This window comes from Trachinotus anak, unplaced genomic scaffold (genome assembly GCF_046630095.1).
Source record: "Trachinotus anak isolate AG129_WGS33_773 ecotype Australia unplaced genomic scaffold, CSIRO_AGI_Tana_v1 ptg000009l, whole genome shotgun sequence".
NCBI lineage: Eukaryota > Metazoa > Chordata > Actinopteri > Carangiformes > Carangidae > Trachinotus > Trachinotus anak.
The window spans coordinates 1840976-1864420 of record NW_027273860.1 but is presented as its reverse complement, the minus strand read 5'-3'; the positions used below and the strand labels follow the sequence as shown (position 1 = coordinate 1864420).

General features: G+C 41.4%; 2 protein-coding genes across 5 annotated transcripts; both read left to right on the top strand.

Annotated features, from left to right (window-relative positions):
- The first annotated feature begins 500 nt into the window (after positions 1 to 500).
- LOC139624945 (NLR family CARD domain-containing protein 3-like) lies at positions 501 to 11447 on the top strand. 3 transcript variants are annotated; one of them, XM_071484387.1, is made up of 9 exons: positions 501 to 960; positions 1164 to 2829; positions 3596 to 3739; positions 5625 to 5857; positions 6031 to 7822; positions 9562 to 9735; positions 10477 to 10650; positions 10844 to 11017; positions 11222 to 11447. In XM_071484387.1, the coding sequence occupies exons 3-9, from the start codon at positions 3615 to 3617 to the stop codon at positions 11226 to 11228; spliced, it is 2679 nt and encodes an 892-aa protein (XP_071340488.1). In that variant the 5' UTR covers positions 501 to 960; positions 1164 to 2829; positions 3596 to 3614; the 3' UTR covers positions 11229 to 11447. The 3 variants fall into 3 exon arrangements, with proteins under 3 accessions (XP_071340488.1, XP_071340489.1, XP_071340487.1); XM_071484388.1 differs by lacking the exon at positions 1164 to 2829 and having other exon boundaries at positions 6034 to 7822; XM_071484386.1 differs by lacking the exon at positions 1164 to 2829.
- A 1958-nt stretch (positions 11448 to 13405) lies between these two features.
- On the top strand, positions 13406 to 23390 carry ssr1 (signal sequence receptor, alpha). Of its 2 annotated transcripts, XM_071484429.1 has the most exons (10): positions 13406 to 13562; positions 15359 to 15492; positions 16340 to 16436; positions 16535 to 16638; positions 16761 to 16919; positions 17480 to 17556; positions 17684 to 17762; positions 18243 to 18336; positions 18934 to 18948; positions 20925 to 23390. In XM_071484429.1, exons 1-10 carry the CDS (start codon positions 13493 to 13495, stop codon positions 20990 to 20992), a joined length of 897 nt encoding a protein of 298 aa, XP_071340530.1. In that variant the 5' UTR covers positions 13406 to 13492; the 3' UTR covers positions 20993 to 23390. The 2 variants fall into 2 exon arrangements, with proteins under 2 accessions (XP_071340530.1, XP_071340531.1); XM_071484430.1 differs by lacking the exon at positions 18934 to 18948.
- The last annotated feature ends 55 nt before the right edge of the window (positions 23391 to 23445 follow it).

The following is a 23445-nucleotide window of genomic DNA, read 5'->3' as shown; positions in this document are numbered from 1 at the left end:
GAGACAGATCAACATGTTGATAACTGACAGAGAAAGAGCTGAAAATTACATTTTCATGTGTCGACTCCAGGGACTTATTCTACAGTAACTGACATAAAAACAAACTGTAAATGAAAATAAAGACTCATTTAACATGAATTCTATTCAGATGCGACCTTTGTCTTTACACAAACCAATCATTGCTCATTTCTGTAGATCTGCACTAAATGCTCTGCAGGCTGAACCTGGATCAGTATTTACTGCTGTTTAAGGTGCAGCTCCTGTGGAGTCACTGAGTATTACAGTTCATTTCCACTTGATATTTCTGATCAGTCTTGACAGTTGAAAGCATGAAGAAGCAGCATCCAGCCTGCATGTGTCAGTTTACCAATCAGACACATCAATGGTTTCTAAATATTCACCGATCAGTAAAAATCACCTCAAATAAATAATCCTGGTGCTCATCAGTTTGTCCTCAGTGCTGATGAACTGGTTTGACAGACTGAACCTGGTGATCAGTGACTGGACCAGAGTCCTTCAGCAGGATTCTAATCCAGTTTCCACCTCAGGAGCTTTCAGGTGTGGAACCTGCTGCAGCTGAGTTAGATTCAGTGTTGAAGTAAAACACCGAACCATCATCTTTGTTTCCCCTAGTTCACAGAAGCTCCACATTACAGCTGGGCAGCGTTTAGTTGCCCTGTAGCTTCAACAACAAGGAAGGAAGAGACAGAGAAGAACATGCAGCGTCTGATATCTCCTGAATCTGAGGAATGGTTGGAAATAACCTCCATTTTTCAGATTTGCATGTGGTTGTAATGCTTTTATTTTGTAACTGAAGTTTACTTTGAAAGGTCGGATGTGACGACCGTGAATCGACAGTAACAGGAAATGAAACGGAAACGTTTTGTGTTAAATTAGACTATTATAATAAGACTGTGGGAGATGAATGGTTGATTTTTCTTCAGTCGAGGAGGAAACACGGTGAGTGTAATTATTTCATCTGTCTGTATTTTGAGCTAATTTTTTTAACCCTCGTGGTGTGTGTGTGTGTGTGTGTGTGTGTGTGTGTGTGTGTGTGTGTGTGTGTGTGTGTGTGTGTGTGTGTGTGTGTGTGTGTGTGTGTGTGTGTGTGTGTGTGTGTGTGTGTGTGTGTGTGTGTGTGTGTGTGTGTGTGTGACAGAGAGAGAGTGACTGTAAATGTGAGTTTTGTGTTTCTGCTCCTGAGGTTCACACACAATGTTGCATCACCGTCTGCTCTCGTTTTCCTGCACATCTGACCCTCTGTCTTGCAGGAATCTTTATTTTCTCAAACTCTATCAGCTACAAACTGGAGGCGGGACACTATAACTGTAGCTTTGCCAGTGTGTTCTTATCACAACCGATCAACATGGCCAAAAGGTGCTCTGCACGGAGGGAGAGAGAAGTTTTTGATGATGATGTAGAGGGAGAGGATTCAGAAGAAGAGGTTTCAGAATTTGAGGATCACATTCTGAAAATTCAGAGTCTGACAGTGACTCTGAAGAAGATGATGAGATTGAGCCACAGGACAGTCAGCAGCCAGCCACGGGACCAGAACAAGACAGTCAGCATGGAGCAAGTGAGGAAATATGGATGTCAAAAAATGTTGAAATTGAATGGTCTTCTCGCCCAAGAAAAGAGCCGCACAAGGCTGCCAGTGTGATCAGGATGCAACCAGGGCCAACACGATGGCAGTTACTCACACACAGGACATCAAGTCTCCTTTTGAGCTTTTCATCCCAGATTCCATCCAGAAAATTATTCTTGACTGCACTGGTTTGAGATGGAAGATGTGTTTTTGGAGAGAGGTGGAAGGAAATGGACCAAACCCATTTACATGCCTACTTCAGGGTTCTTATCCTTGCTGGAGTTCTCAGGTCCAAAGGGGAATCCGCAGAATCCCTGTGGGATGCAGGAGCTGGCAGAGAGATTTTCCGTGCAACAATGTCTTCGGAAAACTTTCACATAATTTCCAGGATTATCCGCTTTGACAACCGAGATGACAGACCAGCTCGACGGCAGAGAGACAAACTAACTGCCATCAAGATGGACAGAAAAACACAATATACATGCATCAAGTGCAAAAAGTATATCTGCAACACACACACAGTGAAACTCTGCCCCTCATGTGTTGTATAGGCTGTGGCTAAAGGCCATGTGTTCAATGGGGCTGATGTGTTGTCTTGACTGATGTGTTTACTCTGTGTGTTCATGTGTTCAGCTTGTGTTGTGCAAAGAAATAAAAGTCAGTAGTTTTGAAAAACCTTGCTTCACTTGAAAATTTGTTTCCACTCATATCTTGATTTTAATTGATTTTCTTTATTACGTTTTAAATAATAAGTTATAATGTGATCTAACAAAGGTAAAGGGCAAATATTAACCATATATACTGTTTATACTGCTTGTAATTGGGATGAAGTAAACATCTGTTGAGTATTTTAACATAAAAGTGTTTGATTGTGAGGCATTAAAAACCACAAAATGCAACGGGTCCACCAGACCCACAAACACTGGCTGAGTAACAACAATGTGAACACCACACAAAAAACTCAGAAAACTCAGAAACTCAGAAATAAAACTGAACAAGACTAGAACTTGGAGTAGAATGAAGATATTTATCATCAATAATAAAAACCTGAGATGATGAGGTTACATCAGTTTCTAATTTAAAAGTAGGCAACCTCCCCTCAAGCTCATTTGGTACATTCCTTCCTGCTCTGTTTGGCTCTCTCTTATCAAGAACCTGCAGAACAACTTTCATCAGACCAAACTCCGTCATCTCATGGTTCTGTTTACTTCAAGTCTGACTTAACTCTGGAACAGGCAGAAAGGGTAAGACTGCACGGCCGTGCTCTCAAACAGTCAGAATGATATGAACAGTAGAAATAATGACAGTAAATGGAACAGTATATAATCCTATAGCGTATGTTTTATGGTTTCATAAGGTTATGTCTCGGTTACGTCGTGTGTACTGATCATAAACCACCACATTATGAATTTTGTTTTACTTTCTGTCAGTTTTTACGCTGGTTTATTTAGGTTTCAATGAAGAGAAGGAATAATATGTGTTAGTCTGAAGATCCAGTCAAGCTGAACTTATAACAGCTGTTAAACCTGCCTCTGTTCTCAACGTTTTACACTTAGTTTTAAAAACATGTTTAAGTTTTGACCTGTCCCCATCATCTACTGACCACATGACCACAGTAGTTTGGGTTAGTTTTGGCACAGCTGTAGACTGTTGTACTCTCAGTCTGATTGTTATTATGAAAATAATATTAGTAATACCCATATATGTAATGGTGTTATGAGTGATAACAGCAGCAATGACAGCAGCACCAATAATAATAATAACTGTAACTGTAGAGGGAGGAGCAACTGAAAGTGAGAGTGTTTGGTCAGGTGAGTTAGTGCAGACCCCAGTTTACTGGACAGAGCAGAAGGAAACTGAAGAGCGAGGCAGAGCGGTGACATAACATTATTATTATTTTACTGTCAAATGTCTCTGAGTGAATTCTTTTGGTTGTGGTTCCTGAACAGAAGTGTTTGTCCTGATTGTTGTGTGTGTGAACTCACAGTCTGTTACTGTTTTCTGTCTCAGACTGACTGAAGTCCAGAAGATGAATGTGGAGGAAGAGGAGGACAGAGCAGAGTCTCCAGGACCCAGCTGTCTGTCTATGAGGAGTAATAAGTCCAAAATACATCCTCAGGACTTCAGTAATGAACCTGGACCCTCAGACACTAAGTAAGAGAATTGCTGCCAAACTGTGAATCTCCAAACTGTGGCTTGAACAGTGTTGAATGTGTTGTAGTGCGCTGCAGTTGACATCACTGTCTGTTACCCCCTCGGTGCTCCTGTAAAAGTGTGTTTTTAAAGAACTCATTTCGGGGCTGTGCTCACTCTTTCATCACTGTGTGCAGAGTGCAGCCGCGGTGCTGCTGGTGTAACGGCGCCGGGCTGGACAGGTGTTTGTTGTGAAATGATCTGAACAAAGAACATTTTCACTTTTTCCTTTTTATATATTTTTACTGCAGCTGATGAACATGAGAGTTATGAAAGACCTCAGTCATTAAAGGGCTGTGGTGGAGGAGAGAGGCAGCCACAGAGGAAGGGAACAATGTGTTGGTGAACTTTGATAAGCTGGGATCTAACACCAATGGGCCAAGATGAGCTGAGATCCACAGACACATGACGCCTGCAGCAGGATGTGGTGTTTGTTGTTTGTTGTAATAATAAACTGGCACAGAGGATGGGAAGCACAGAGATGAAATACACTAGGAAGGGGAAGACAAAGAGACGCAGGTAAAAGCAGGTAATCAGGGCGGGGAAGACAGTCACAGCATCAGGACAAGGGCAAGAAGTAAGTGATCCAGAGTCTATTGCAGAAAGCAGGTTTAACCGAAGGTTAAGGAGTCAACTGCATGCATGAGGAGTATGAAAAGTGATTCAACAATTCACTATGGCAACGGGTAAATGAAAGAGCAGAGCCTCCATTTTAATCCAGTGGAGCCAGAAAGATTCATGTGTGACGTTAAAGCACATGATGCAGCAGATGAAAATATAAATGAAACAGATTGGGCAGCATTTTATTGATCTGTGATTATAACCTCAGATTCTGACCCAGGAACAGTTTCATGATTTTGGTGATTTTCAGTTGAAAAAGCATCAAGGTTAAAGCTGAGTGTGAATTTTCAGATGTCTACTTTATATTTAAAAATCCTGCCCAACAGCATCAGTCAATAAATGAATACACTTATATACAGGAACTGAAATGCTGTTAAAAGTGTTTCAGATGTGCAGATTTTAATCTGAGCTGAAGATCAAGTCTCCATGTGTAACATCTGAATGTCAGAGCTCTGTCTCTGTCCTCACACTGACTGATCATCATAACAGAGCTCATGTTTGTGAAGACAGGTCTCAGCTAACAAACTAATGTCTCATTGGCATTTTAATCTTCTCCCAACATAAAGTTTACTTCATCTCAGGGTTAAGAAACTCTGAGTCTTCACGAAACTGGCTTTCTGGAATAGACCCCTGAAACAAGAGGACATGTGAGTGACAAAATAAAATAAATATTTAAATATTTATTGATATATTTAAATATTTAAATATTTATTGTAACAGCATGACAAGATAAGACTGCACATAAATTCATGGACTAAAATTAGAAAGCAAAGTTTGTGTTGTCAAAATTTAAGTTGCTTCCATTATTTTGAAGAAGGAAGAAATGCAGCTTTGTACAAGGACCAGACAGCCTTGAAAGTCTTTCCAAATCTGATTAATCTCATTGATAACTCCTAAATAAATCAGTGACATGTCTTAGAATCTGGGAGAATGGCTTTCAGGAGGAGAGGTTTACAAGAATGACCCATTGAGACCAGTGAGAGAAAAGGTAACAAGGAAATAAGTCTGTGCACTGAGCTCAGCATTTGCTTCAGTTCATGTAGGTTAACAAAGACAGAAACAAACCAAAATACTTCAGGGACGAGGGTTTTCATTCATTCATCATCATCTTCATCATTCATTCACTCTACACTCATCTTCCACTACTTTGTCTCTCTAAGTCCCGCCCTCTTGAGGTTGACAACCAGTTAAAACACAAATAACAACCTGTGACATGTCTTCACAGAGAGAAGAGGAGTCATGTCTCTGAGGAGGAGCAGCTGTCCTGCTGTGCTCTGTGTCAGGACGTCCTGAAGGATCCAGTCTCTACCAGCTGTGGACACTGGTTCTGCAGACAGTGCTTCACCTCATACTGGGACCAGTCTGGTTCATCAGGAGACTCCTCCTGTCCCCAATGTGGACAAAGACCCAGAACCAGACCTGGACTGCAGACAGCCAGTCAGACCAGCACTGTACAAAGTGAGACTGAACATCTGTCTGCTGATGTCTTCATCTCTGAAAACAGGACCTGTTGTTTTAAACAGTGTCATTATTATATCATCATTGACATTTAAGATGATTAAAATAATGAAAATAATCATCAGATTCTCAGATTCTCTGTCTTCAGTCTGACATTGTCTCTTCTCTTGCAGCAGATAGTGGTCTGCAGGAGGTTTTAGATCAACATAAGATCAGTCTGAGGAGCAGATGTGAACATGTGACTGAAGGAACTGATGGAACAGGAAGTGGAACCCTCCTCAACAGGATCTACACTGAGCTCTACATCACAGAGGGACAGAGTGAAGAGGTTAATACCCAACATGAGGTGAGGCAGCTGGAGACAGCTTCCAAGATGAAGACCCTCCATGACGCTCCAATCAAGTGCCACGACATCTTTAAAGCCTTACCTGACCAACAGAGACACATCAGAGTGGTTCTGACCAACGGCGTCGCTGGCATTGGAAAAACCTTCTCAGTGCAGAAGTTCAGTCTGGACTGGGCAGAGGGCTCGGAGAACCTAGATGTCAGTCTGCTGGTTCTGCTTTCGTTCAGGGAGCTGAACCTGATCAGAGAGCAGCAGCACAGTCTTCTCAGGCTGCTCCATGTTTTCCATCCAACATTACAGAAGGTCACAGCAGAGCAGCTCGCTCTCTGTAAAGTTGTGTTCATCTTGGACGGCCTGGATGAAAGCAGACTTTCGCTGGATTTCACCAACAGGGAGGTTGTGTCTGATGTCACACAGACGTCATCAGTCAACCTGCTGCTGACAAACCTCATCCAGGGGAACCTGCTTCCCTCGGCTCTGGTCTGGATCACTTCCAGACCTGCAGCAGCCAATCAGATCCCTCCTGCATGTGTTGACAGGGTAACAGAGGTACGAGGCTTCACTGACGCCCAGAAGGAGGAGTACTTCAGGAGGAGATCCAGTGATGAAGAGCTGTCCAACAGAATCATCTCACACATCAAGACGTCCAGGAGCCTCCACATCATGTGTCAAGTCCCAGTCTTCTGCTGGATCACTGCTACAGTTCTGGAGCACATGTTGACTACAGAGCAGAGAGGAGAGCTGCCCAAGACCCTGACTGACCTGTACTCACAACTCCTGCTGGTTCAGACAAAGAGGAAGAAGCTCAAGTATGATGAGGGACATGAGACGAGTCCACAGGAGCTGATGGAGGCTGACAGGGAAGTTCTTCTGAAGCTGGGGAGGCTGGCGTTTGAACATCTGGAGAAAGGAAACATCATGTTCTACCAAGAAGACCTGGAGCAGTGTGGTCTGGATGTCACAGAGGCCTCGGTGTACTCAGGACTCTGTACTGAGATCTTCAAAAGAGAGAGTGTGATCTTCCAGAAAACAGTCTACTGCTTTATTCATCTGAGTGTTCAGGAGTTTCTGGCTGCAGTCTACATGTTCCACTGTTACACCAACAGGAACACAGAGGTCCTGAAGAACTTCCTGGGAAAAGACTCCAAACATTCATCTTTGGATGTCTTCCTAAGAGGATCCATAGAGAAATCTCTTGAAAGTAAAAATGGTCACCTGGACCTGTTTGTTCGCTTCCTTCATGGCCTCTCTCTGGAGTCCAATGAGAAACTCTTAGGAGGTCTGCTGGGTCAGACAGAGAAAAGTCCAGAAACCATCCAGAGAGCCATCAACAACCTGAAGGAGATGAGCTCTGATGAAATCTCTCCTGACAGAAGCATCAACATCTTCCACTGTCTGATGGAGATGAAGGACCACTCAGTTCATCAGGAGATCCAAGAGTTCCTGAAGTCAGAGACCAGATCAGAGAAGGAGCTCTCTGAGATCCACTGCTCAGCTCTGGCCCACATGCTGCAGATGTCAGAGGAGGTTCTGGATGAGTTGGACCTGAAGAAGTACAACACATCAGAGGAGGGACGACGGAGACTGATCCCAGCTGTGAGGAACTGCAGGAAGGCTCGGTGAGTCCAGACATGATCATTAACGTTATCAATCAGTGGTGATCAGTGGTTTAGTTCTTCAGATATACACAGAATTTTTCATATCATTATTTGGCCATTTTGGCTTTTTATGACAGTGACAGACAGGAAAGTGAGGGATATATTTTTCATAATCAGATCAGAATGAACTTTATTGGCCAAGTATGTCTGTACATACAAGGAATTTGACTCAGGTTTCTTGTGCTTGTCCTTTTCTCTTTTGTTGTCCTGAAATCAGATTGTATATAACCAACTTTGAGTCATTAATGATTATTTTGAAATTATTTGTTTCACCTCTGCACTGTTTGGTGACAGTTACCAAATTTTTCCCTTGTACAGATGTGAACAGTATCACCTCAAAGTAGTAGGTGGCAGAGATATATCATCTTTCCCAACTGTAGCTGGTCACTTAGTTGAAGTCATTAGAGAGGTTTTTCTAAATGAGATGGCTTCATTCTGATTCAAATCACACACAGACTGTTGATGTTATGGAAGCCTACATGCAACACTACTTTCCCTCCCTTCATCTGTAAGATTAAAACAAAACAAAGATTCCCATTAAACCTCTGTAGGTTTGACAGAGTGATGAGAATGATTGTCTCATGTCAAACAGGATTAGGCCTGCACGATATGAGGAAAATCTGCAATGTGCAATAATACTGCTTGATAATGCGATGACGATATGACTTGTGATAAATGAATACTGATGTGTGCATATACAGTTCCTATGTTTTCCTCTACCATCGTGCCAGCTAACCTCTCAGTCACCATCAAATTGACAAGATGGTCCAGGTATCCAGGCTCCAACAAGTCAAATGTTGTCATGCTGAGTGTGAATGCAGGGTTTTCCTTAAGTTGAGGTTTCAGTGGTGAGACAGTGGAGGTTCTCTAATCGGGTGTCATATAACGTTATATTTATCTCATTTCATCAACACAGTACAGCTTACCTTCTTTATTGACACTCCTATTGGTTATTATAATTTTTAAAAAGAATTAAATTTACAAGAGGATTAGAATGAAGAAAAGTAGATTCTAGAGCAGCAGCAGCAATAATGTTTACAGCAGCAGAGCATGTGTGTGTGTCAGGGAGGAGAGGCTGCAGCCTGACATCCCAGCCCGATAATGAACATTAAGGACAGTTTTCTGGTTAATCTGGCTCAGGCATGAATGCATGGCGTGAGTAAATGATGTTTTTTTTCTGCCTCTGCGTCGGTGTCCGCCAGGGCCAGAGGTATCATGTTTACAGGTACGTATGTCTGTACGTCCCATTCTTGTGGACATGACATCTCTGTAACACCTGGAACTTCTTCAAATATGGTACAAACTTTCACTTGGACTTGAGGATGAACTGATTAGATTTTGGTGGTCAAAGGTCAAAGGTCAAAGTCAGTGTGACCTCACAAAACACTTTAGCCATTACTCAAGACTTCACACAGCAATTATGACAAAATTTCACACAAATGGTTCATATTTTATATGACTCTGGAAAAACAGGGATGTGATCTGAAACTAGTGTGAGTTGCGAAGACAAACAACCATAAGGTGGTAATTCCAGTTTTCTAATTCATCGAGTTTCGGTCAGTCTTTAGCGATGTGTCGGTCAGCACTAAATAGAAATTAGGACATGTCACTCCATTATGTCTTTATAAGCATTAGTTTGTGTTTCTATTACAGATTTTCTGCTCTTCTGATAACAAATGTTCTATATTTTGTAATCACAGACTTCCTGGTTGTGGACTCTCAATGATTCACTCTGAGATTCTGGCCTCAGCTCTGAAGTCCAACCCCTCTCACCTGAGGGAACTGGACGTGAGTGACAACTATCTGAAGGATTCGGAAGTGAAGATGTTGTCTGCTGCAATGAAGAGTCCAAACTGTAAACTGGAGACTCTGAGGTCAGTTCACTGACTGTAGCTGTTGTAGCTGTTATGTATTTATTCAATTTAAGTTCTTGACTGAAGGACCAGGACAGGATGCATTCCCACTCCCTAAAAGTTTTAGTAAAAACACTTTCCAATGTTGGTTTTCATCACTGATTTATGGAACTTTGAAAATAAACAGCATCAAAGCTCTGTAATGTCACATAAGTGATGATTATGAATGACACATTCAAAGTTAAAATTTCTAAAAGGGATGGAAGTTAAAATCCAAAATCAGCAACAGCTCTCGTGCTCCCTGTGTGTTGACACTGGAGGTGTTCAGCTACAGTATTTAAGTTTTTGAAATGTTAGAGCCCGATACACAATCACTGTAGTTACGTCCATAAAACACAGGAAAACAGACTGGAAGTGTGAAAATATGGGTTGGGTTGCTAATGAGAGTGTAGGACAGGTTCACCACCAGCTGTATGTGTCCTGTGTAATCAACTGGATTGATGGAAGGAGCTATTTTCAAGTTTTGATGTCACAAATCAGCAAACATTATCATAAACATCTGTTTACTTACCAGTCTAGAATACATGTTCAACATCAAAACCCAGAAGGACAAAGTCACTCTACTCATTTTAGAGAAGAGCTCATTGTTTAGGACATATTTGATTGATTATCAGTGATTTTTATCTACAAAATGTTTTCTTTATTCAGATTGATGAAATGGGGCTCTGTCTCCCAAAGTCACATGTTTTATTCTTTATTCAGGTTGAGTTCGTGCAAGTTGTCAAAGAACAGCTGTTCTTCTCTGGCCTCAGCTCTGAAGTCCAACCCCTCCCATCTGAGAGAACTGGACCTGAGTGGAAACAACCTGCAGGATTCAGGAGTGAAGGAGCTGTGTGGTTTTCTGCAGAGTCCAGACTGTAGACTGGAGATTCTGGGGTCAGTTCACTGTCTGTTACTGTTGTAGATCTTATATCTGTAATCCACATAGAGTGTGACATAGAGCAAGCTAGGATCGCTTGGGAGCGGGAAAAGATGAAGTTGATAAAGGAGGGTAAGGTGAGCTCATTGATTAGGACATGTCTGATTGATTGTCAATGATTTTTATCCCTTTGTTTTATTCTTCACTCAGGTTGAGATCCTGCAGTTTGTCAGAGATCAGCTGTTCTCCTCTGGCCTCAGCTCTGAAGTCCAACCCCTCCCACCTGAGAGAACTGTACCTGGGTGGAAACAAGCTGCAGGATTCAGACCTGAAGGATCTGTGTGATCTTGTGAAGAGTCCAGACTGTAGACTGGAGACTCTGAGGTCAGTAGAGAGTTGGAGTCTGTTTCCTGTAAACCTCCAGCCTCCTCAGTGGAGCTGTGAGAGGAGAACAGTGACAGGCTTCAGGATTGGACAGAAAAAGAAAGAACAGTCAGCCAATCAGAGCAACCAGTAGCTTGTTATGATCGTGTGTTTGAGTTGATGTGAAGACGACTGTTGTTGTTGTTGTTGTGTTTGTGCCTGCAGGAAATGAAGGTGATTACAGCTGACAGCCTCACAGATGTACAGAGACAGACCAGAGTCCATGTTACTGGGAGGTGGAGAGGAGAGGAGAGCTTCATCCAGCAGCGACTGACGGAGGAACCAGAAGAGGTGGAGATGACTCTTAGTGCTGCATCTGAACTGATCTGAGAACAGCTCCACTGTCAATACAATGCTGATCATTTGTGTTTATGACAAGATAAATATAAATATAATTATATATATATATATATATATATACATATATACATATATACATATACACACATATACATACACCTTACTGCTGTCGTGCCTCTCTGCCTTTGTTAAAGACTTGTTACATGTTTATGGACTTTGTGCTGCCCGCCTTTGGGCTTCTCTGTTTTTGCTGACTGCTTGACTATTGCTGAACTTCACTCAGTTTAACAGTGTTTTGTGAACTTCTACTTTTAAATGTGCAGCTGTTTTTCTTTCTATAGCACCCAAGGTAAAGAGTCAGAAACTCTAAGACAAACAGTGAACCAGTCTTTTACTGAATAGCTCAGGGTGTGAGAGGACTGTTTGGAAGTTCTGAGGTTTGATTTTTATGAGGCTTAGATCATTTTGAAGTCTTGACACCTAAAGTGAAGACTCAGACGCTCTTAGAAATACAACTTGTGTGTGTGATCAAATGAAGAAACACTGCTCTGACCACATGGCTGAAGGAATATTACTGGGTAATTGTTGGTCAACGGTTCATCTCTAAACTGTGAAGTGTAAAGCTCCGAGAAATTAAGCTGAAGAGGCTCAGAGTCTCTCACAGCGTCAGTGACGGAAATGTTGTCTGACAATCTCAGTAAAAGGAAGATTATGTCTGGAGTTTGCTGTGAAAGCAGCATGTTAATGTTTTATATTGTATGTAGGAGCCATGACTGGTTTTCAGACAGGAATGGATTTGTGATTTATACTTCTGGGGTTATTTATTAGTGTTTGTGATAACAGTCATTCATATTCTTGTCTTCTGTGCGATCACGGTAATTGATGGAAAGTTGGGTGACGTGGAGATGGGTGGTGCTGTGGACTTCCATAGTTAATATAGGCACCTGTTCACCTGTGTGTTGGAGGTGCAGAGAGGTTGAGGGGGTCGCTGTGAAGATTGAGATGATCATTTGTGCACGTTATAATGCATTGATTTTCTTTTGTTCATAAAAGATTTTTTCACGTGTTTTAATCTGGCAGCGGATCCTTTTTTGTTGGTGATTCAGACAAAACAAATCAGGTCAGACATCAGCCTCAGCGACCTTTAGTTCGTATGTTATTTGTTGTAAAAAGAAATAAATCAAACTGTTTATTTTCATGAATCATGTCTATAAAGGGATTGAAGTAAACTGCTGAATTATACATTACACCTGTGTGTAAGCATCTGCATTCATTATGTTTCTCCACTCATTTATTCACGTTTTTCCTTATTTTCTAATTTGTCAGTTGTCTCTATTGGTTGTACATATATTGTCAACAGTCAACTCTCCAAATCAAGTGACTTGCCATAACAACACAATCTATCAATGTACAGTTTAACCACTCCTTCTGTTGTGGGAGAAGAATGCATCGGCTGTAGATGTAAAAAGCTTCTGCTGAGAAACTATGCAGGTCCTCAGATGTTCATTGTAAGTGTTTAACCAGTCTAAGCTCATACTCAGTGTAGCACCGTGTACGTGCTTAGATGCACCAATCTCACAGACTTGCGCGTTTCTGGCCCTTTATTTTGAAATCTGTTGCAGGAAGTACCATTTGGTTCCATAGTTTCCACTTTTAACAGGACTTTCCTTTTCTTACGTGATAATTATCCGTTTTAGAGTAAAAGAGGAGATTCAGATGTTAACACCGTGAGGAAAGATGGTCGTTCAGCAGCAATCGTGGAGTAAAATAAACTTTGATGCAGCTTTTTTGACGAGCCTTCAGTTCTGGTGTTATGTCGAAATCTGTTTCTCCGTCGAATTGTGTTTCCTCTTCCCTTAACCTGAACACAAATGTATCCCCAACACAAGCGAGTCGTCTTTTGTGATGGTTAACCTCAACTTAACCTCTTGCTGACTACATTTAGTTACCTGTGGGACGAAGAACTGTCACCTCACAAACCGCTGAAGACAGATTTCGAGGGGGAACAAATTCCACCACAACACCGGGCGGTCAGCGTTTTTCTGCGCATGCGCCGCAGGAATTGTGACGGGAGCTGCTCAGAGGCGCGCTCAGTCTGACGGACGCTGAATGAAGACGCACTGATTCCGATCCAAGATGATGAAATTTCTACCCAAACTGCTGCTGCTAGCGTTGTTAGCCTTCCCGGCGACTATCCTCATCAAAGGTGAGCCTGTGATACGGCTGCTCGCGGTGACGAAGAACAAAGAAGAGTTTTTAATTAGCCAGTTAGCGTTAACATGCTAGTGGTAGCAGCTAACCAGCCGCTGTGGGGAGAAGGCCGTTCCCCTTTTGGCATGTGCTAGCTGAGAGAAACTGGATGTAAAAACGAGACGCCTCTTCGTCATTCGTGGTTATTTTTGAACTACCTCCCTGAAGAGTTAAATTCCTGTGAATGCTTCATTTTCGTCGTGTGTGTGTTAGCTGCATGTGTGCAGTTTGTCCGCCTGCTTAGACTGACGTGTCCTTACTGCCTGCCTGTTAGCCGTTAGCCGGGAAGCTAAGTGGCTTTGCTAACGATTTAACTCACTCAGCAGCTTCCTAATGTAAAACCTTTTAAATGTAACTCCCGAGTTACCACATATAATATTGAGAGTAATCACTACACACTTATAAAAGCCGCAGTAAATTCGATGAAGCCACTTTTACCAGGCTAGCTCACGTCGCAGGTACAGGTCTCACTGGCTGAGTTATTTTAAGTTCATGAAGTTATTTAAACAGCCAAACATCTGTGATTCGAAACAACGTGTTCAGTATTCTCAACATTGCGTGTTATTGTCCTAATTATTTATTCAGAAAGTAATTTATTTATTTTGGACGCAGTGCTGTTGGGCGGAAGGGCAGGTTAGCTGCAGCTCTTGAAATGTCTGATGTGCATTGTTTCATCAAAATGACAACAATTGGTATTACAAAGCACAAATTTTCCTTTAAAACTCGTCTTAAAACATTTTTTCCAGCATGCAGAGTCAGAAGTCGAACAATTACTTGGAGCAGTCGTAGGAGGAGACTTTATCATACATGAGTGCTCATATTGGAGCTTTATATTTTTTGTATTTTTGCTTCTAAGGAGCATTGATGCACATGTTGTTTTTACATTTTCAGACGCACGTGATTGAAAAGATTTTGAGACCACATGTAAAGAGCCAAATGTTTGAGCAAAAATGTTTTTAAAATGATGCACAGGGCCTCTGTAATTTATTTGATTGATAGAACTGTGCAGTGGGAGAGAGCAGTGTGGATAAAATGAGAAAATCAGGTGTCATTCATTTTGTATTGTACCAGCAAATCCAATGTTTCCAAAAATATCATCCACACTCAGCTTTATTAGGTCCACTTCATTAGAACTACTGCAGTGTAATATTACTAGCCCTGAAATCTGTGTCCATGATGACAGAGAGGTGTTGATTCAACTCTCTAAAACAGAGGCTGTAATTTGTGCTGCTTTATAATTGTATTGCCTTTTATTGAGAGAGTCATCTGTATAAATACAAAATATTGAGCCCTTTACTACCTTTATGAAGGTTGTAGGATTTATAGCAGGGCTGTTGTACTGCGGTGCCTTTACTATATTTTAATTTCTTATTGATTTAACTGCAGTGTGGATAATAAAATGTGACCTGAGGTTTTTAAGGCAGCACCTCTCATCATGTATAAAACCATTAAGGGGATAAAGGAGGAGGAGTGATTCTGAAACATCTTTTCATTCAGATGTTCTTTTCAGGTCTTTTTACTCTCAGTGTTTGAACTTCAAGTCAGATTCTTCTTTCACCCCCGAAGTCCAACCCTCCAACGTCTTTTTCATGTGGAAACACATTGAACCACAGAAGAAAATCACAACCTTGCAATCAGTTTTGATCTTTCCCCAAAATTTAGTCTCACTGTTCGGTCTAATAAATATAAATTTTTTGAAATAGAAAAATGTATAAAGTGTTTTAATGATGTTCCTCTTTTCCCACTCATCAGGGCCGGTGGTTAGTGCCCAGGATCTGACAGAGGATGAGGAAGCTGAGGCTGTGGATGAAGATGTTGTGGATGATGTGACAGCTGAGGATGAAGATGACGAAGCAGAAGTGGAAGATGACGAAAATGTGGAATTGGTGAGTGACTGAGTGATTACACCACAGGGTTAAAGTATCAGCAAATAATCAATAAATGTTCTCTTTCAACACTTTATTGATGACTTATTACAGTCTTTTTTTCTGTTTTTGCTGTTTTGAAAAAATAGAGGTTGTTTGTTCATTTTCATTAATTAACATGCACATTATTTTCTCATTTAACCATTTGGTCTGTAAAATGCCAAAAAACAGTAAACTGTTCATCACAATTTTCCCAAAGCCCAAAGTTGTATTTAAATGTTTTGTTTTATGACCAATAGTCCAGAATCTGAATATATTCAATATACTGTCACAGAAGACTGAGAAAATCAGAGAACATTCACATTCACTAAATTAGAACCTGTGAAATTCCTGCTGCAAAATTACTTTAATGATTCATCTACTTTAGCCAGGTAATCGACTTATTGTTTCAGTTGTGTTCAGTTCAGAGGGAGCTGCATGACACAGTGACACATTTCCAGCTTTTTGAAAAGTGATTTTACTCTTCCAGCGACAGGTTTCCCTCTTCAATTACAATTTCAAGACATATTGGAAATGATTGTCTTGTGTATCACAGGATGTTCATTAATGATAGAAAACATGAAGAATCAGCTGTTGGTGTATAAGGCTGCGACTGTACTTTAACTCCTGCCCAGCAGTATTTCTTGTGTAGGGATTAGAGCTGATTAGTTGACACATTGAGATTGGTAATTGAGTCATTTATCAAGTAAACATGCAAAATATTTGCCTTAGTTTCAGCTTCTTAGTTAAGAGTCTTTGAAGTGACCCTAACTAGAAGCTTGTATGGTGGGTATTCAGGGAAACTAAATCTGAATCTCTTTCTGTCTAGACGGAGGAAAAAGAGGATGAAGAGGAAGAGGCGCTGGTTGGAGAGGTGAAGGCCTCCCCCAATGCTGACACCACCATCCTGTTTGTCAAAGGAGAAGGTAAGTGTCTGTGATTTCTGCAGTTTGTGCTGCAGCAGCAGAGTGAACTGTTTTTGTCGTGAAAACCTCGTCTGATCCTTCTCCCTGTTTCTCTCCAGACTTCCCAGCCAACAACATCGTCAAGTTCCTGCTCGGCTTCACCAACAAGGGATCAGAGAACTTCATTGTGGAGTCTCTGGATGCTTCTTTCCGTTACCCACAGGTACAAAAACACGTCTCCTCCTACAACATGAACAACCTCAGACTTCTCTGGGTCCACCGGCACAAATAAAGAGGTGTTAGGATTAATGGCTCGGTCTAACTTGTGTATGTCTGTCTCGTCAGGATTACCAGTTCTACATCCAGAACTTCACCGCTCTCCAGCTGGGCACCGTGGTTCCTCCCAGCAGACAGGCCACCTTTGAGTACTCCTTCATCCCCGCTGAGCCGATGGGAGGGCGGCCGTTCGGACTCGTCATCAACCTCAACTACAAGGACAGCAGTGTAAGGAGTTCGGGGGGGGGGGTTGTGTTTGTGATCTCAAGACTTGATAATTATTAAAATATTGTTTGACTACAGCTCATGAATGCTGCAGCATCAAGTATCCAGACTGTTAGGAACTAACATCTGGCACCAGATGTCTGGTTTGATTCACACTCACTGATCAGAAAGTTCATGATTTAAATAATCTTTTCAATTTGACTGTATTTAGACAAGGTTATGGTAAAGAACAAATTATTCCACAGACAATGTTTTTTGATGTGCAAGAATTTTTGTCGTAATTGTTACATTAGTTATTCAGCTTCTATTGTCAAAAAAAAAAAAAAAAAGTAAAGAAAAACATTTTCGTATTCCTCAAAGTAAGATGTCAAATCATGTTAAACTCTTATCAGCGTCTGTGGTTGATCAGAAACAGGCTCTTTCTGTCAGATGTGCTCATACGTTCCTGAAAAGTCTTAAAGTTGGTTTGTCAGGATGAAGAGGAAGGCAGGGTTCACCAGTGAGTGAAGTGGGGGGGGGGGTCACCTGTGTCTCTTTCTCTTACTTTCTCTTCCTCTCTGTAGGGAAACATCTTCCAGGATGCAGTGTTCAACCAGACGGTCACCATCACTGAGAGGGAGGACGGACTAGACGGAGAGACGTAAGTGGTTATCAGCTTTTACTGCTGTTCTGCTTCTCTGCCCATTTTATTACTATTATTATTATTATTATTATTATTATTATTGTTCACTCATATTTACTCTTTCCGTTCTTCTTCTCTGTCTCAGGATCTTCATGTACGTCTTCCTGTCCGGCCTCGGGCTGCTGGTCATCGTCGGCCTTCACCAGCTGCTGGAGTCCAGGAAGGTACAGTTGTAATATCATGTTTATTATCTGGAACAAAAGTGAAGAGTCAGTTTTAGCAAATGTTTCAAAAATTGGATAATTTTTTAAAAACAGTTTTAATACACGTAGCATTGAAAAAATCAGTTAATTCCATTTTTTACATATTACATTTGCTAATTTTGATTTATTAGGAAAAATACCGAGCAGTTTAAAGCATCAACACAACACTTTGAAAGATGAAATACCTACATACGTTTCATTTTAGTAAAAAGAACAAAAAACATAATTTAACTGAAGTCAGGGCTCCAGATCACAAACCATCAAGTCCAAGTAAAAGAACTTGTGTTTGGTGTGTGTGTGTGTGTGTGTGTGTGTGTGTGTGTGTGTGTGTGTGTGTGTGTGTGTGTGTGTGTGTGTGTGTGTGTGTGTGTGTGTGTGTGTGTGTGTGTGTGTGTGTGTGTGTGTGTGTGTGTGTGTGTGTGTGTGTGCGCGTGGTGGCAGAGGAGGCGTCCAGCTCCAAAGGTGGAAATGGGAACTTCGAGCCACAACGACGTCGACCTGAGCTGGATCCCTCAGGAAACCCTCAACCAGATCAGTATGTGCTGCTCCCGTCCTGCACACACACCGTTCACAGCTCCCAGCTGCTGAGTAACGATAAAAATGTGCCTGTTTCCGTATTTGGATCACATATTTTCAGAACCACAAAAACCTGAAAGATGAATTATTTTATTTAATCCAAATGATTAAAACAATGTGGATCTTTTGCACTAAAGTCATTATCTTGTTTGCACATGTTGTCTTGTGGGAGCAGGATAATAGGGTTAGGGAAACTTTTGCAACTTTATGGATAATTTAATTAGGACATGTAGTGAACTTTAACACTTAATATTTTGAAAAGGAAGGAGATTCCTGCACTGAGGTGATAAAAGCACAAATACACATTATTAAGACGAAAGCTTGTCCCTCCTGAAAATAACAAGAAATCGATGGAAACACTGAAACCTTCACCACGTCCTTCGACGTCTGTTTCCTCACTGAATCAGCTGACGTGTACGTGCAGGTGTCTCTGCTCTCTTCCTGCTCCACCTGTTTCTGAATTAACTTTAACCTTCACTGTGCATGAGGATCACTCACCTTCTTCTTCTGTTTCTCTCTCTTCCTTCCTCGCTGTCACGCTTTCCTGCGTCTTCAGTGCAGAGTCGCAGAGGTGAGGTCTGCTTCGTGTCGTGTGGATGTGTGTGTCAGAAACACAGAGCTCTCTGGACTCTTTACTTTTACTGAAGTCTAACTGCAGTGCTGCTGCTGGTCTGTTGATTCTCAGATGAATGATGGACTGAGTGTGTTGTCTTCTCCTGGAGGTGCAGATGCTCTGATGTATCAGGGTTTGGACTCTGATCCATGTTGGAGACTTAACTGACAGGTTCACACTTTTTCAAAAACATTAATCAGCTTTTACTCACTGTTAATATTCATCGAGTTAATAGTGGCCTTTTAAAGATCCTCTCCTCATGTGCTCCCAGTGTAAGTGAAATCTGCAGCCCTCCTTCTGTACAGACATATTGACAGTTTCCACCGTCCCAGTTAGAAAAATCAGCGGATATCTTCTAAAGCCTCAGGTTTTACACCGTCCAGAGAAACACGACGAGGGAATTTTATTCTAAAGGAAACTATCCACTTGATTTTTATTAACTAAACTTCCTTTTTTTTTCTCAAATTTGTTCATAGGATTTTCTATGACACAAAATTGCATTACAAGTTTTATTGTTGTCAAATATAACATTGAAATTAACAGGACTCAATCATTATATATAATAAACACAAATTTCACAAGATAGAAGGAAAAAAACAAACATTCAAAACCCTTTTAACCAGACTTGTATCACTGCTGAGGCCTTGTTCAGATAAAACCCGGAACATATCTTTACACAAAACAAGGGCTGCACATTTTTTCCGGCTTCACTTACGTTAAAAGCTCATGAAGAAGAGATGTTTTAGTTTCCACTATCAACAGGACGAGTGATTTATTCAGACAGCTGAGAAAAATGTGAACTTGTCCCTTAAACAGAAATAATCAGCCTCAGTTTGAGGCTGATTATTATCAGAGCATCTCTACCTCAGAATAAAGTTTAGATCAGTGTAATGTTTATCTGAGCTTTTGCTTTGAAGGCCCTGCACAGGTGTGGTGCGGCCACACAGGTGATCTCTGCTCAGGGCTGTGTTTGCATGAACAGACTGTCCCACCGACGTCTGCTGCATCGTTCTTTTCTTAGTTTCTGCACCTTCACTGTGCTGCTCAGAGCAGAGAGCGGCTCAGTGAACTTATCCTCGTGTCCTCAGAAACACAGGTGGATTTTAATAGTTAACACATCAACCAGAAACAGGAGCTCGAGGAGCATCTCTGTCCCTCCTGGTACTTAGTTCTCTGTTCACCAGTTCATTCAGTGTTATTGAAGCTGGTGGTAACAGTCAGAATCAGTTCAGCAATAATTCGGCTGTGATAACTTATGAATATGAACATTTTTGATATAGATCCTTTAGTTTTTTATGTTATTTTTTTTGCCTTTATGTTAAAGCCACAGTGAAAGAGAGACAGTAAAGTCAGGGAGACAGAGGATGACGCGCAGCACGAGGCCTCAGGTCGGACTTGAACCTGGGCCGCTGGGGTTAGGACTAAGAATAAACTTCAGTGCTGTCTGCTGGACAAAGTGTGTGATGTTGACACTGTTTCTAAATGTCCTCAAACCTCGTTTGGCATTTCTGTTTCTGACAGATCTGCAATAACTTATCTCAGCTGGTTCGATGTGTAATAATCCAGAGCAAATCTATAATTCAATGTCCGTAACTTTACACGTTTACAGGACAATAATAATATAATAATTAATTTTACTTTTCATTTCTTAAACATTACTGATTATTGATAAATGATTCCTCTTCAACCTGAACGGCCTCAGTAGAATCTGTGTATGAAGGTTTTCAGGGTGTTTTTGTCACTGTCTGAGTTTTTCTCAGGTTTTTCTAAATAACTAATTGATGATTTAATTTTTTTTCACCAAACTCAAACTTCATGAAGAACATTTACTACATTTAAGTTCATCCTAAGACACTGAAACCTGTGTGTTTGACAGGATCTTCTCTTCTGTGATTCAAAGTCGGTCACACTCAGTGTTTTCATTCCTTCTCCAGACAAAGCATCTCCAAGAAGATCTCCTCGCAAGAGGAGCCAGAAACGCTCGGCCGGCTCAGACGAGTGATGGGTGCCTGACACCACGGCGACGAAACCTCACCTGCCCGTCTACGTGAGAGGAGGAGGGGGGCTGTGAGCGCCACATCAAGCGCCCTCTGCCCTCGCTACTGAGAAACTTTGACCAGTGCCAAGCACAGCAATGGCTGGCTCTCTACTTTCAGCTTAAAAACTGTTGAAAACACACGCACACACACACACACACACACACACACACACACACACACACACACACACACACACACACACACACACACAGCCCTTTTTGTGTAATGATTTCTGTTTTCTGAAGCTGTCGCATGAGGGAGAAAAACATCCTTGACCAGGTGTGTTGGGTTTATGAGGCACGAGGACTTTTTCTCTTCAGGTTGCTGGTTTTCTTTAAAGATGACACTTGTTCGTTAAAGCCTCTGTAAGAGAACTGCTGATATTATCATTGTGAGACAGTTTTGATTGTGTTTTTGTTTTGTTTTTTTTTGTATTACCTCCCACTGTGGAGTAGGGCTGAAACAATTAGTGGATTAACTGATTGACACAAAACTGTCTGAGGAACTGCCAATCATGACTCATCTTGGGCTCTTTGAAGTGATGATGGAAAGTTTTCACCATTTTCTACATTTTGCAGACCACAACTGATTAAGAGACGGTGTATTTTTCACATTAATTGATGATAATAATAACTGGTTGTTTGCGGCTCTACTCTGGTGTGTAATGGAGACACGGTAACGGTGACACATGCAGTTTTTGTTTTGCAGTTCATTGTAGTTTTTGCATTAGTGGAGTGAGTCCACTCTCTTCCTGCTGCTCCATCCCTCTTATTTCTGTCCTTTCTTTGCTCCTTTCATCGCTCAGATCCTGAGTCTGATCCCAGCTTCCACAGATCCACACTCTACTGCCGCTCTCTGTCTCACAGTCTGTCAGGACTCGGTGCCGTCCGTCTGTTAAACCTGGCAGCGTCGAGGCCTCCTCCTCTCGAGGGAGCCGCAGTGCTCATTCTTGATCTGGGAGAAAATGGATCATGTAATTTTTCCAACCAAGACAATGTGAATTAAACACAGAAGCAGCTCACAACAGAAACTGTTTTTTGTGTTGCGATGGGACGACCACGCTTTCCAAAAACATGATCTAACATCGGTACTGTTTGGTACTGCAAGCTGTCTGTTAACATACAGAAATAACTTAAGTCAGATTTATGTCATGGGGAGTCAGATGCACTGAAGGTTTGGTCCAGACGTTTGAAGTTTTGTGAAATCTTTTGCGGAGCCACTCAAAAACAGACATTGTCTTATTTTTCTATTCTTCAGAAACAATTTTTCTTTTTTACATTTGAATTTGTCACATTTAGGATTGAATATTTGACCCTGTGGTACTGGGCTGAATATCTGTGGGGTTTGGACTCTGAACGAGTGAACTCAGCTGTAGGTTTGTCATCCAGCTGTGAACCCTCAGATCTGTGGATGTGAAATAAGTGAAGGGCAGGAGTCATCGGAGTGGAGCGAGGTGTTGGATATAAACCTGCCCTTTAACCCGACACGCTAAATTTAAACTCTCCGTGTTCACACAGGATTGAGTGTAAAGGTTGGGTCAGTGTTCTCGTGCTCTGGATGTGGAGGAGATGGCAGGTGAAGACTCGGGGTTATCATCAACATGCTCAGTAGTTTGGTTTTCTCCTTCAGGAGCAGCAAGAATTGAAATTCTCTAAACCCCCGACGTGTGCCTGTTTTCTACTCTGGTTTTGTAAATTTGTTTACCTCTGGCTTCTCTCCTCAAGCAGCTTGTTTAAAATTAGAAATCTAATTTACCAAATGAATAATTTGAGTTTTTTTGTTTTCTTTTTTTCCGTTGGATTGTAAAAATGTTGAACTGGCTGAAGCACTGGTGTAAATACTGCCTGATGGACCCTGATGCAGGAGCAAAATTACCGAGCTAATTTATTTGAGTGAGAGATTGGGCTTAAAGGGGGGGTTTGTATACTGTATGTCTTTATTTTACCACTAGGGGGCATCACCGACTCACTCTGTAGTACTTGAATGTAGGTTTACATTTCCTGTGCTGCAGAGTCTGTCACGTACAGTCAAGCTTTGTGGTTCTGTGAGTAACTGAGCTCAGAGTTTGGACGTGAACTGCGGCTGCACGTTGGACCCTGAGATCCTGTGGCGTCCTTTCATTTTCTACGGAAAATTAAAAAACAAAAAAAAAAAACCAAAACAGCAGGAGCAGGAAACACAGTCTGAACTTTAATACGCTGCTGAGGCTCGTTGATACCACTCGTTTACCACAGAAAACTGAGCTGATGCTTTTTTGTTTTTTTTTTTTCTAAAATGATGGGGCTGACATTCATAGATACAAGCTTATACTTTTATTTGCTTTTAAATGTGCAGGAAAATAAACTTTGATGATTTGCTGTAGGCCTGCTGCTTTCATGAGTGTTTTTATTCTCCTCGTTTAGAATCATTTCAGTGT